This window comes from Lactuca serriola, chromosome 9 (assembly GCF_051521515.1).
Source record: "Lactuca serriola cultivar US96UC23 chromosome 9, Lser_US96UC23_V15, whole genome shotgun sequence".
In the NCBI taxonomy this organism is placed as follows: Eukaryota; Viridiplantae; Streptophyta; class Magnoliopsida; order Asterales; family Asteraceae; genus Lactuca; species Lactuca serriola.
The window spans coordinates 215582796-215597318 of NC_136416.1; the positions used below are offsets into that span (position 1 = coordinate 215582796).

Genomic DNA, 14523 nt, shown 5'->3' on the forward strand with positions numbered 1-14523 from the left:
GCGTACTAGATCCTTTAGTCCTTCACTTGACTCACATAAACATGTGATCAACGAATTAGTCATAATCTTCCACCGATGAAGATTCTCATCACACTATTTAAATTGCATGACTCCAAGTTTATATCTAATTGAAACTTGGGTGATGAGAATTCTTTGATATGGCCTGAGATGTTGCTCGTGTAATCCTACCTATGTATGTGTTGTTGGAATCCGTTAACAAAGACTAGCCTAGCCCCCTCTAAGGAGATTAAGCTTGATCGGCAATCTAAGAATACGGATAGGGTTTGACTGAATAATTGTATGCTTTATTTATAATAATTGACCCTTTAAATAGGGATAACAAGACACTGGAAAAAGAAAACTCTATATTCTAATTAACTAAACATATATTGAAATCTTTAAATAAAATAGCATGCAGCAAAAACGAGCCCAATTACTCTTTAGTTTCCTTAGGTCGATGACTGTAGGTCCTCCCCTCCTCCATATTGAGCTTTTCCTCAAACTCAAAGTCAGGATAGGCCTCCTGAAAAGTCTGCCAATCCTCCCAGGTAACACTTTCCTCTGCTCCAGCAACCCATTGAACCAACAACTCTGGCTTGCCTTGAGTGTTACGACCTCGTAGTACCTTAAAGGGAGCAAACAATGTTTTGCCATCCAAAAGAGGTGGTAATTCAGTAAATACAGTCGGTGAAGATCCATAATGCGGTTTTAGCAAGGAAACATGGAAAACGTTATAGATACGAATCCCTTCTGGTAAAGACAAGCGATACGCAACCATCCTAATTTGTTCCACTATTTCGAAGGGCCCATAGAACTTTGGAGATAGCTTGGTGAAAGTTGCCTTAGAAACCATTCATTGCCTATATGTATGCAATTTGAGCCACACCCAATCCCCTACTCGAAACTCCAATGCTCGATGACGCTCATCATAAGCTGACTTCATGCGTTGTTGTGCCTTCGAGAGACGCATGGTGGCTTCTTGTAAAAATGACGCACGATCGATTAAAGCTTGGTCGACTGCCTCCACCTTAGAATGCCCTCCGTCATAGTTCAATAAACAAGGCGTATCTCTTCCATAGGTGAGCTTGAAAGGTGTGGTTTTAAGAGCCGTGTGATAAGAGGTATTATAACAATACTCTACCCACGATAACCACATCAGCCACTGGCGAGGCCTATCCCTAGTTAAACATCTCAAGTACATTTCGATTGTGCGATTAACAACCTCCGTTTGTGGGGGTGATAAGTTGTTGAAAAAGATAGTTTTGTCCCTGATAAACAAAATAAATTCTTCCAAAACACACTCTGGAAGACTTTGTTATGCTCAGACACTATGGTTTTGGGAAGACCATGCAGGCGAACAATTTCTGTAAAAAAAACTCAGGCCACAAATTCAGCCGCATACGGGTGTCCTAGTGGCAAAAAAAATGGGCATATTTAGAGAAACGGTCTACGACGACTAAAAGTACTGATTTACTAGAAACTTTCGGAAGAGCTTCCACAAAATCCATGGACACGTCAGCCCAAATGCTCGTCATAATGGGAAGGGGTTGTAAGAGACCGACTGGTTGTAGTATTTCCCATTTGTTTCGTTGGCATATGAGACAATGGTGAATATAGCCTTGAATCCTTGTCTTCCAACCCTTCCAATAGAATTCTAGTCGAATGCATTCCATAGTTTTTTGATTTCCTTCATGTGTGGCATCATGAATACCTGAAAGAACCAATTCAATTAGCGGGGATGTTGATTGTAAATACTTCCTTCCTTCGTATAGAATCAGCCCGTTCACCACCGACCACTTGGCATATTCTTCCCCTGCTAAAATTCGGTCACGCAATTCACTAAGGACGACTGATTTTTCAATTTCGTTCCAGACAGCCAGTAAAACATCTGTACAGACATGAGCTATCATGTATAAGTCACCTTGTTCAATATCTTCTTCATGTCGTGATAAGGCGTCGACTACCCGGTTCAGTGCCCCGGCCCGATACTCAACTTCTAAATCAAACCCAAGAAGCTTACTAACCCAATGTTGTTGTGGTGATGTGGTGAGGCGTTGTTCCAGCAGAAACTTCAAGCTATAATGATCCGTTTTAATCATAAAGTGACAACTGCACAAGTACGGATGCCAATACGTGACTACTTTGGCCAAACCAATCAACTCCCGATCATATGTTGGAAGCTTATGGTGTCGATATGCAAGCTTTTGGCTAAAAAATGCAATTGGGTGGCTATGTTGTTGGAGAACCACGCCTACCCCGCTACCAGAGGCATCACATTCAATTATAAAGGTTGTAGTAAAGTTGGGTAATACGAGAACGGGTGATTCTGATAGCGTTTGCTTTAGGCTTGTAAAGGTTGCTTCCAATTCATCACTCCAAACAAACCCACTTTGTCTAAGCATGCCGGTCAATGGTGCAACAATAATCCCATAATCGCGAATAAATTTGCGATAAGACCCCGCTAATCCAAGGAATCCTCATAAGGTTCGAATGTTGTGTGGTTTTGGCCATTCTTGTATCACTTGGATTTTACTTTGGTCAACAGAAACACCATCTTGGTGAATTATATGGCCCAAATACGCCACCTCTTTGCAACCAAATGAGCACTTTGATTTTTTAGAAAAAAACCATGTGCTCGCAACAAACCAAAGACAGTTTGAAGATGACAATAATGTTCTGTTCCTGTTTTATTGTAAATCAAAATGTCATAAAAAACTAAGACATACTTACGAAATTGATGGCGGAAAATGTCGTTCATTAAACTCTGAAATGTTTATGGCGCGTTGGATAGGCCAAATGGCATTACGAGAAACTCGAAGTGTCCGTGATGAGTGCGGAATGCAGTTTTCTCGATGTCAGTGGCTGCCATGCGAACTCGATGGTAGCCTGAAGCCAAATCTAACTTTCAAAAAAAAAGTTGCTCCATGTAACTCATCAAGGAGCTCTTCTACCACCGGAATGGGAAATTTATCCTTGACCGTTTTCGATTTTAATTCCCGATAATTTATGCAAAATCTCCACGAGCCATCATGTTTTTTTAACCAAAAGAAGTGGTGAAGAAAATAGAGATTGGATGCATATGATGGTACCATTTTGGGGCATCTCATCACATTGAGAAGTGGGGGTAGTGGTAAGGGCGGACTGTAATAGGTTCGGTACCATTATGAAGTCGGATCTGGTGGTCACAAGGATGAGTGGGTGGAAGCCCTTGAGGTTTATCAAATATATATGCAAAAGATCCAAGTAGGTCATCGAATTCGGGTGCCAAATCTCCAGATGCACCCCGGGCAGTTAGTGCGATTGGCTCCGAGGATTCGCCATGCCATTTAATTAGCCTATTATTAACTTTGAAATCCATATCTCTAACTGTAAAATCCCATAATATAGGGCCTAAATTTTTAAGCTAATGTATGCCTAAAACAATATCAAATCTTCTAATGGAATGGAAAAGAAATCAGCTGAGAATTCATACCCTTGGACCATCATGTGTAAGTTACGACTTACCCCGTTGCTCGCCATTTTGCCACCATCAGGTAACGCAATGCGCAAACCTGGCTGATTTCGCACTTGAATTTGGAGATCTTCTGCAACTTTAGCAACAATGAAACTGTAGGTGCTGCCACTATCAAGCAACACCTAAGCCACTCCATTCCAAATATTTGCCCAGACTTGAAAGGTCTTGTCACTTGTAGTGCCTGTAATAGCATTCAAAAAAATTTCTGGTATGATTACATCTGCCCCTTCCTCATCATCATCTGTTAGCATGATGCAAAAAAATTTAGAGCACTTGTGTCCTGCCGAAAACATTTCATCACAGTTGAAGCAGAGTCCTTTAGCTCTCCTTTCAGCCATCTCGGGGGGGGGGGGTGTGAGGCGTTTCCAAGTAGGGTTTCTTGGTTTCATGGGGGGCTTAGAGGGGGGGGGGGGCAAAGTGGGCAGCTGCACAGGGCCCAATTTTTTTCATTATATATTTTTATGTTAAAATACAAAATTATAATAAAGATAAGGGCCCTTTTTTTTCTTGTTCGTCCTGGGCCCTTAAGAATATTTTATTTTTCAGGACCGGCCCTGCTTGGTTTAGCAATGTTTCCAATGGTATCTCGGGTTTTATTCCTCAATATGGTCTCCAAATTATGTATCATAGGCGTTGTTATTCATACCAAATTTCATGTGTAAGATAAGAATCCATAAAAGCTCATATGCATCTTTAACATGAAAAGTTAAAAAGATAAAAAGGATGATGAACTTACTTATAAGTGCACCCATTGGGCCACTCATGAATACGTTAGGGAGATTGAGGATGCAATATGGTATGGAGACACCCACCAGAAACTGTGCGACTTCACTGCTAAAGTTGTTATAGTTGTGTGACAATAAACTGTACATTTCTTGTGTGTATCGGGGGCTAATCTCATCTAGATACATCTGAAAGAAATCTTTTAGGACATGGGTGACACCAAGATCATTGACTTTTAGTGGGGTCCCATATGGTGCTATTCCAGCTGGAGTTTGTTGGATACCAGCCCCAAAAAGTACTCAGTACTATATACCACCACACTTGTATGCATGTTTTTATATATAAGTTAACAAATGCTTAATTGGCTCCATGGTAGGTTGGGGGAGGGGGTATGATGCTTACCATATTCCTTCAATGGATTTCCTTAAGAACGACATGGAGAGTTGACGAGCTAAGCCTTCACTTAAATCATACACGTGCAAACTCACCTTGTAACCCTCCTATTAGTGAAAATTTTCAAGTGGTTATTTCATATCTTAAATAGTAAATTTGAAATGTGTAACTAGAAAATATTTGATAGAGCAATGTACCTTGGCCATATTTCAAATTTAAAATATAGATGTCCTGTCTGTAAGGCCTTTTGCTAAGTTGAACGACAGTGAGCTCTGGATGAACAAAGAAAAAAATGCATTAAGAATACAAAATATTGTATTGAAACAATAAGAAATAGCTCCTGAAAAATATTTAACACTGATGATCATAGATAGTGATGCAAATCTATAAGGTTGAACATTAGAAGATTCATATTGAAAAAAGAAAAGAGTAAATTACATGAATGGTCCCTATGGTTTGGGGTAGTTTGTTTGGTCCCTAACTTTTTTTTTTAACTCGGAAGGTCCCTATTGTTTGTTTTTGTTGTGCACTTGGTCCATGTCTTACCTAAAAAGACTTTTTTGGCCTTGATTTTTTAATTTATTTAAATAAACATACCCCAACCCCACTTCCACTCACCTTACCTTACCTTACCTACTGATATGGACATATTTAGTCATATAATTTATATATTATCTTAATAATTTATGTTGATTTTATCTCATTTAATGAACAAAAGGTGTTTGACTAGTTTAGAATTTCATTTTTCAGCAACAATGACATGCTCGGATGAAAAAGGAAGCAGATTTAGCAATTGGAAGCTTGGATCTTGGATTTTGAAGAAAGAAGGATGTTGTTGGACAGCTTGACCCCTCGTTAGTGTTTTAGCCATATCTCATGAACCGTAACTCCGATTAATGAGATTCAAAATATTCTGAAAACTAGACACAGTTTCAAACGACTTTCATGTTTTGGGAAAATGTTGATTCCAAGAGAACGCTATGAGTTGGGCCTCAACTCGACGAGTTGATCAGAAAGTTCGCGATTCTCGACGATGTCTTGTCGTACACGGGATTTTAATGACTAACTCAACGAGTTGGGTCACAAACTTGTCAATTTGGCTCTGTTTTCAGAATTTATATATAGAAACGCTTCTCATTCGAGCCCTAATTAATTGGGGAACATTTGGACGATTTTTGGAGACTAGAAGGCTTCTTAGAGCTGTGGTTTTCGAGATTTCAACTTAGATATCAATTTGGAAAAAGATCAAAGGCAACAACACATTACTTTTATCTTAATCTTTTGCATGAACCATGTTTCAATCATTAGTTTTTGTTTTTAGTTTGTTATTTGCTGTAGATATGAGCTAAAAACTCATTACTTCTGTTTAGGGTAGACTAGGTTGTTAATATGGTTTGAATTTTATGGCTTGGATTATTTAATTTAGTGAATTTTGTTTTGTTAAGCTTGTTAAAGATCATTATGTATTGACAATAACTATTTTCTATTAATTATCAAGTCTATTAAGTTGCATGAACATCTCTTAATTGCTTGTCTCATATAATTTATGTGAAAACAATATTATATGCCTAGGAATAGTGAACAGGAAACTAGGGTTTAACTAGAAAATAGGTAAGTCAATGTGTGAGCTTGTGTGACGAACAACCATACAAGAAGTTAATTGAATTAGTAATTTAATTAGCTAACTACAAGTCTTACTTAACCCGAATCAATAAACTAGGAAAATCATTGGTTTAACCAATTGGCCACTGTTTGAATTGATTTGTTTTCTAAGGATTATTAATAGTGAACATTGAACCTAATCACATTAATCGGTAGCCAATTATATATTAATCCATTGCATTTTCCATGAAATCAACCATAGGAATAAGTGAGTCGAATATGAACAAAAGTCTCTTTTATTATTGAATCTAGTTATCTTCTGTTCTCTTTAGTTGTTAATTGCCTTCGTTTAAGTGTTATTTAACTGCTTAAGTTTCTAGTCTTCAAAAACTAGAGAAAACCCCCTTTCTATTATTTGTTTTATTTAAATAATATTAGCATTTATTTTAATTGTTTACTGTTCCCTGTGTTCGATACCCTACTTGCTTGAACTATATTACTAATCGATAGGTACACTGCCGTTCATGTGTTTATTTTGTGTCTAAGTTAGTAGGATTAAAACTAGTGCATTTCACACACATCAAGTTTTTGGTGTCGTTGTCGGGGAACGGTTCAAATAGTTACTTTTATTTGCTAATTTTTGTCGTTTTTAATTAATTTTTTTTATATTTAATTTAATTTTAATTTTAATTTTTAGTTATTATGTATTTTCCAAATCTCGATGCTCTTGATGCTTTTCATGAGGAAGTAGTACGAGAAATTGAGCAAGAAGATGAGGAGTATGACTCAGATGATGATTTGAAGAAATTTGGAAGATGGTTAGATAATATATTGCCTAATAAATAAGAGCAATCTGAGTCACAAGAGCTAAAGTTACAAGATGAAGAATTTAATCCAGAAAGAGATTTGAAGGAGCTGGAAAGATTGCTGGCAGAGGGGTCAGACGAAGAACAAGAACAAGCTGAGTTGCAGGAACCACAACGCGACCCCCTGTTTTTCCAGTTTGTGTTTCGAAGCAAGGGGTGACGATTCCAACTTTGGAGGTAGTTCTGAGGCACGACCCATTTGTGATTAGTACCCGACCGGTTCCCACCCTTGTCAAGATTCTTGGGTTACATGAATTTAAGCTCGTTTGGCCAATTTTTGAAGCAAAGAGCCAAATTTTACAAATTGGTCCAAAGAAAATATTCAATGCAACGGATGGATTGACATTAACTTTATTGGAAGTTTATTAAGTTGAGAGTTCAGCTCAAGACTCGCACAAAAAGAAGTGCTTGCGGGAGGCAACCCGTCATTAGAGTTTGCTTTTCTTTTTCTTTTTCTTTTTATTTTGTGTGTTTAATTTGGTTTGTTTTTAAACTTCTAGTCTATTAGAGTAATATAGGAATGCTAATTTGATGTTTATTTTCCTCTTATTATGTAGTTTTTTTTGTCTTTGATCTTTGAAGAAGTTAGGGTGATATTAGAGCGATTTCTTAAAGCGTGAGGGAAATAAAACGAGGGGTTGAGTCGTAGACGAGAAGATTAGAAGACATTGGTCGATATATTGAGTTCGATGTTTATAATTGCTAAAAGGAGTCTCGTTGCTGAAGAAATAGAGGAGGTGTATTACACTAATACCCTCCTAGAACACCAAATCAGAACTGAAGCAGAAAGAAGAGTTTGTCTGATCAAAGCCAAAAACTCGTCGAGTGCATACATATAATACGACGAGTTCCAGAGGCAAAATGTGATTTCTGCCCAAGTTACGATCCAACATGACGAGTTCTCCACTATCAACTCGGCGTGTTGCTCAGTCATTTTATTTTTGAGTCTTCGATTAGATTCTATACGGCACGGGCATTGTTTAAATTTTGAAGTCCAATTCTAGGCGATTCCAAGAAGCTTTTTCCACTACATTAGGAGTTGTACCACACTAGATTTTGACACCCAAGGCATGGATGAGTTGTTCCCACGCCTTAAGTCAATTGAAGATGGAGCTTAACAAGAAGAAGACCGACCTCATAACTACTATCCCAGGGGAGTTTGGTCCAATTCCCTCTTTATTTTTATGTTTTCTTTATCATGCATAACATGCAATGGGGGCATTGCATAAATTAAGTGTGGGGTAGGGATTGGTTATATTAGTTAAATTTGTGAAATTAGAATCCTAATTTTCGGTATAATTTTAAAAAATTTGCATTAAAATTGCTAGGGTTAATTTAGAAAATTTTGGTAAAAGCAATTAGGATTCAATGCTAGTATTGTGTTTGATGATTCCTTGAGGACCTAAATGTTTAGTTGAGCCTATATACGTCCTAGTGCATTTGTGGCACCCTTTGTTCTAGTGAAATCATGGAACAAAACACACAACCTTGCTTAGTTTGAGGGACGCAACATATTTAGCATCGTGTACCAGAAATGTATCCAGGAAAACTTAAGTAGTCATTGCACATGAGACTAATTCCTTTAACCAATAAGGGATGAAGTTAAATCCCCTTGCGTAAGCATATGTTTTTTTAGGTTTTTAGTTTTGAGAGAAAAAAAGTGAGTGTTGAAAAAATCAGAAAAAAAGAGTGATGCAATGTTTGAAAGAAAGAATCTACAAAACTATGAAGAAAAAAAAAGAAATATCAAGAAGAAAAGCTACAAATTATTGAAGATTCAAAGTATCAAGTATTTTTATTTGCATTGTACATTTTTTTTCTAGGTTATTTTATCGTATGTGTGCTTGGGGGTTTAACCAAAAATGACTCGAGGTTAAGATAGTTTTATGGGGATGGATTCGGAGGGATGCATAAAATGAGTGTTGTTCAAAAGAAGTGGGCGAGTGTTTATGAGGATTGTTTGTATTTAGAATTATGGGGGTCCTTAGGAAAAATTTAGACACAAATGCATGCGTTGCAGTCTTGGCATAATGGTTGTGTTCAATTGGGATTGTCTTATGTGATATTAGTGTGTTAAAATTCAGTTTTGCTTGGGGGCAAGCAAAGGTCAAGTGTGGGGTATTTTCACCTTAGTTAAATAAATTAAAAAAACCAAGGGAAAAATAGTATTTTTAGGTAAGATAGGGACCAAACGTGCAACAAAAACAAACTATAGGGACCTTCCGAGTTAAAAAATTAAGTTAGAGACTAAATGTGCAAATTACTTCAAACCATAGGGACCATTCATGTAATTTACTCAAAAGAAAAAGTAGAGCAAGTCTATTAATTTTTTTCCATTTAGCTAACCAAAACATGACATGTAAATTGATAATGATAACATCACAGACCTTACTCATATGCATATTGCACTTAAATTGATGAAAAGAATTAGAAGTTAACTAGAAATCCTATAGAATTGCTAAGACTAGACATATGATGATCTTATATGTAATGTCTGATATAAGAGTTTCAAATAAAGCAAGAATCCCAAAGATCACAATTCAAAGATTTATGGTAATACTTGAGGACAAAGAGACAATAGACAAATCTACACCAGATAATTCTTATTCTAAAAAAGAAAAAGTAGTGTAATTGATTTGACCTTGTTGCGTAGCTCTCATTTGAGTCTAACTGTTGCAGGGATAAATATTCTACTCGAATGATTATTTGAGCCTTTTGTCGAGTATAAGTGTTCTGTAGCTGTATATAGTCAGTGACTTTGTTCCCTTTGAAGCAACAATGTGATCGAGGGTTGGAAGCATTTTGTGTGGTAAGAAACTCTATGGGGTTGGCATGGTGGCGGTTCGGTATGGTAGGTCTGACAGGGAGTCAGACCATTGAGACTTTAGGTTTCAGATTTTAGGTGATGTAGGATTGGTTTTTATTTAAGAGATTGATGAGTCGTTCTTCGTCGGACTTGAAGAACTATTCTAAGGATGGTTTCAGTAGATTTGGATAGGCCGTTGTATGATCAGGGTTGGAAGTGGTATGTTTGGTCTGTTATTCGTCGAGATTTTGGCTTGGAGTTGTTTCAACATGGGCGGTCTGTCGGGGAGTCAGATCATTTTAGATTTAAGATCTCAGAAAAGTAGAAGTCTAATTTAGAGTTGTTTGTTTTGATATGAGTGTTAGTAAGGAGCGATTTCGAGGACAAAATCAAATTTAAGTGGGGGAGATTTGTAACACCCGGAATCTAAAAGATTAATTGTGGAAATAAATCCCCTTTTCTAGGGACCAACACGATGAGTTGATGGTGGGAAATTCGACGTATTGGAGGCTTTTGGGACACACATTTTTATGAATCAACTCGGTGAGTTGGCGAAGGAAACTCGACAAGTTGGATGCTGATTGAGAAACCCTAATTTTTAGGGTGTTGTACCATATTTAAAGGCCTTAAGTTCTTTGGCAGGCCTCCTTACTAGCCTCCTCTGTCCAGAAACCCTAAAATCGAGCATCATCTTCCATTGTTGAGTGTGTGAGTTTGGGGAGGGACTTGAGTTTTCATTTTTGGTGCATGTTGAAGGAGCTAAGGAATTAGGATTTGCTTGGCTTGATAGAGAAGTCTTGGATCCAGAATCTCTGTCTATTTGCCAAGTTTTTGAGGTATCAAGTTCTCACATTGCTTATTAGTTGCTTAAATCTCTTCTTAGGTTAGATTTTATGCTTTTACCCATGGTTGGGTGGATGTTGGGGTTTAGGACGTCCCGAATGATTATTATTTCAGATATAAGGTCTTCATGAGATCTTTTGGCATAAAGGTGCCAACTTTATGGATTTAAGGGCTTCATGCATTCAGTAAGTCTTTCATTTATCCCTTTTTGAGCTTTCGAGCTCCCCCTAGTCATACTTAAGTGTAAAGATGGAAACTTTATGTGACCATCTAGCCTTATGGGGTCAGATCTGCATTTTTGGGTTTTGTCTTTGATGATTAAGTTCTTAATGGCTAAGCCCTCACTCTTTTAAGTCTAGGGTTTGGGTTTGGACTCATTTTGTAACATCCATAACTTACGTAAAAATTAAAAACATTTCAAACATCCAAAAACCATTATTTATTACAAAATGTGTTTAAAATAGTTTCATATCAGAGTATCCCAAAAATCAAAATCATAAAATGTGAGGAGGTGCACGATCAAGCCTTCACCTTCCCGCGATCATCCGAAGTACCTGAAACAAAATCAACAACTGTAAGCCCGGAGCTTAGTGAGTTCCCCCAAAGTACCAATACCCAAAAAGATAACATAACAACACGCATAGTGAGCCATCAGCCTGATTGGACCACCTCACAGGGGCCTACAACCTATCTGGATTGCTCCCGAGCCTTCGACACGTCTGGACCGCCTCGCAGGGCCTATAGCCTATCCGGAACGCTCGCCGGGCCTTCGGCCTGACTAGACCGCCTCAACCCAACCACACACACACACACACACACACATATATATATATATATATATATGTCGACATACTCATAAAACATAAACAACCAACAGACAAGAACAGATCATACATATCACTAAGCATAACATCATCCTATATACCAAGATACCGATCTAACAGATCATAATAACATAACAACATCCTATCTACCAGGATACCGATCTAATATATCATAACTGCATACAAGCATACTATAACCAAGATAAGAATCCAAAGGGCTGGTCTTGGTGCCTTCGACCCTTTAGTACAGTAAGGAAAACTCACCTCACAATGTCGAACTGAACTGAAAAGATCAAGCTCTTAAATCACAACTCCAAGCTAAAACACCTACAACCACCATAGGACTAATTCCATCAAGATCCAAATTACCAAAATACCCTCAGAAGTCAAACTTGGTCAACCCTGGTCAGAATCAAAGCCAACAGTCAAGGTCAACAGTCCATGTTGACCCAACTCGTCGAGTGCAGCTAGCAACTCGTCGAGTTCCTTTAGAACTCAGAAAATCGGGAAAAACCCTGACTAACTCGTCGAGTTATCTCATCAACTCGGCGAGTCCACTCACAATCTAGAAAGCGGGAAAACCCGACTAAACTCGTCGAGTTGGCTATACAACTCGTCGAGTTCCTTCATCCTTTTCATATTCAGTCCTTTCCAGTCGAATCCAAAGCCCCAAACTATAGATCTAGTCCCTTAGGGTTAAGATACCACGTAAAGTTGCTAACTTTACGTCCATGCATGGCATCAAAGGGGTTAAAATACTCATATGAAACTAAATAAGGGGTTTAGGGCATGGAGGATGGATAAAGCTTGAATCATTAGTCCTAAGGAGGCCTAAAGGTGTCCAGATCTGAAGTCATAACTTCAAATCATGCTCACCTCCGAAATGGTTCCAAAATGGGCTAAAAGACACTAAACTTCCATAAGAGAAGATCTAAGAAATGGAAAGCCAAGGTAAATACTTTTTACCTCCAAATGGTTGCTAACACAATTTTAATGCCGGATCTACAACTTCCCCCTTCACTCCAACCTCTTCAAGCTCGAAGTTCCTTCACAACCACACCAAAATCACTCTCCAAGGCTCTCTCTCACACACAAGAAGGTATAAGGCTCAAGCTAGGGTTTTCTCTAGGAAATAAGGTGGAAAGGGAGGCTGGTGAGGGGACTTAAGGTCCTTTAAATTGGGTGCAAACCCTAAAAATTAGGGTTTTCATGCACAACCTCAACTCGTCGAGTTGGGGTCCTCCAACTCGTTGAGTAGGTTCCATAATCAGGGCCGATGATAGGCAGGGCAATATGGGCATGTGCACTGTAACAGCTCGGATTCCCAGGTATTATTTATTTATTTATTTATTTTGGTAATTTGTGAGGGGACTCGGCGAGTTGGAGCCTAGACTCGCCGAGTATGATCGCGGATTTGGAGGCGGGTTCGCGTCCGGACTCGACGAGTCCAAGAGTGGACTCGGCGAGTCCACGCTGTTTAATGAAACCCTAATTTCTTGGGTTTAAGGCATATTTAAAGGGCCTTATGTCCGTCATTTGCACTCATCAGACCCCCAGAGTGAAACCCTAGAGCAATTGAGTGATTCAAGTGAGGGAAGGAGCCATTATTGATCTTGGAGTTGTTGTCTTGCAAGGAAAGAGGAGATCTAGCCAAGAGGAAGCAAGAGAGGGGTGGATTCTTGAAGATTTGAGGTCCAGAACATCACATCTGAGGTACAATCTCGAATCATTCTCTGTTATTATGATGTTCATGTAGATTTAGGGCTTTTGAACCCATTTATGGCTAGATCTAGTGTCCTCATGGTCCCTTAGCGAGTTAAGGTCCTGGATCTAGACCCATAGAGGTCCAGAGCACCTCATTGCTAAAGCTTTATATGCATCCATGGAGGGTTTGGCTTGGGATCAATGTATTTGAGGCTAAAACACCATTCATGAGCTATTCAATGCTTGATGAGCATCAATACTTGGACTTTACGTGGTCAATAAGTTTAAGGAGACTGGATCTATGAGTTAGTGAAGCGGATCTGACCTCAGAAGGTCGTTTGGGGTTGTGCATGGAATGCACTCGCCGAGTCCATTTCCCAGACTCAGCGAGTTGGTGAGAGTTGTTCGTTGATTACGAACCAGGGGTTGAGTAACCGAGTCGGGTGAGTGACTCGGTGAGTCGGAAGAGATTCAGAGGGATCGGGTTCCCGTAGGAACTCGGCGAGTCCACGCCAGACTCGGCGAGTCGGGTTGACCGTTGACTGGTTTGACTTTGTGGTACTAGTCAGTCAGAGTCAAATAGTATTAAGTAGAAATACGCTTGTGTTGTAGGAGGACGATAGCTCGGGAGATCGAGCACTAGTGGTTAAGAGATTTACGAGTTACCGAGACACGCGAGGTGAGTCTTCTCACTATACATTACCTTGAGTGGTATTTCGAGTTGACCAGAGGGTCTTATGTGCTATGAGATTATGTGTTATCTTAGAGATTTTGTGCTATGTGTTATTTGTATGCTGTATGGTTATTTTGACCGGGCCGGAGGGCCCAATGATTCTGACCGGGCCAGAGGGCCCAATGAGCTGTGACTGGACCGGAGGGTCCGACGAGCTGCGGGACTGGAGGGTCCCGCTTAGACATCTAGACCAGAGGGTCTGATTTAGCCTTGAGTGGCGTATTTGTGGCATGTGGTATTTTGGGGAACTCACTAAGCATTTATGCTTACAGTTGTTATGTTTGATGTCTCAGGTACCAGCGAGGACCGTGGGAAGGCGACGGCTTGACACGTACACACACACTGATGGAGATTATTATGTGTAGAGATCTTGGGATTTGTTTTTAAAAACAGTATTGATTATGGATTTTGATTTGTGATGTGATACATTATGTGATTTTGAAAATGAAAAATTATTTTGAAAATTTAAGGTGTTACAAGTTGGTATCAAAGCCTTGGTTTGAGGGATTCGGATG

General features: G+C 39.0%; 2 protein-coding genes across 2 annotated transcripts; both read right to left on the minus strand.

The window, feature by feature from the left end:
* Nucleotides 1-433: 433 nt before the first annotated feature.
* On the minus strand, nucleotides 434-853 carry LOC145076547 (uncharacterized). The gene has a single exon (XM_079022380.1). The coding sequence runs from the start codon at nucleotides 851-853 to the stop codon at nucleotides 434-436; it is 420 nt and encodes a 139-aa protein (XP_078878506.1).
* On the minus strand, nucleotides 854-3852 carry LOC145076548 (uncharacterized). Its single transcript, XM_079022381.1, has 6 exons — nucleotides 3733-3852; nucleotides 3505-3636; nucleotides 3160-3403; nucleotides 2581-2682; nucleotides 1756-2461; nucleotides 854-1268 (listed from the first exon to the last, which is right to left on the minus strand). Exons 1-6 carry the CDS (start codon nucleotides 3850-3852, stop codon nucleotides 854-856), a joined length of 1719 nt encoding a protein of 572 aa, XP_078878507.1.
* Between the last annotated feature and the right edge of the window lie 10671 nt (nucleotides 3853-14523).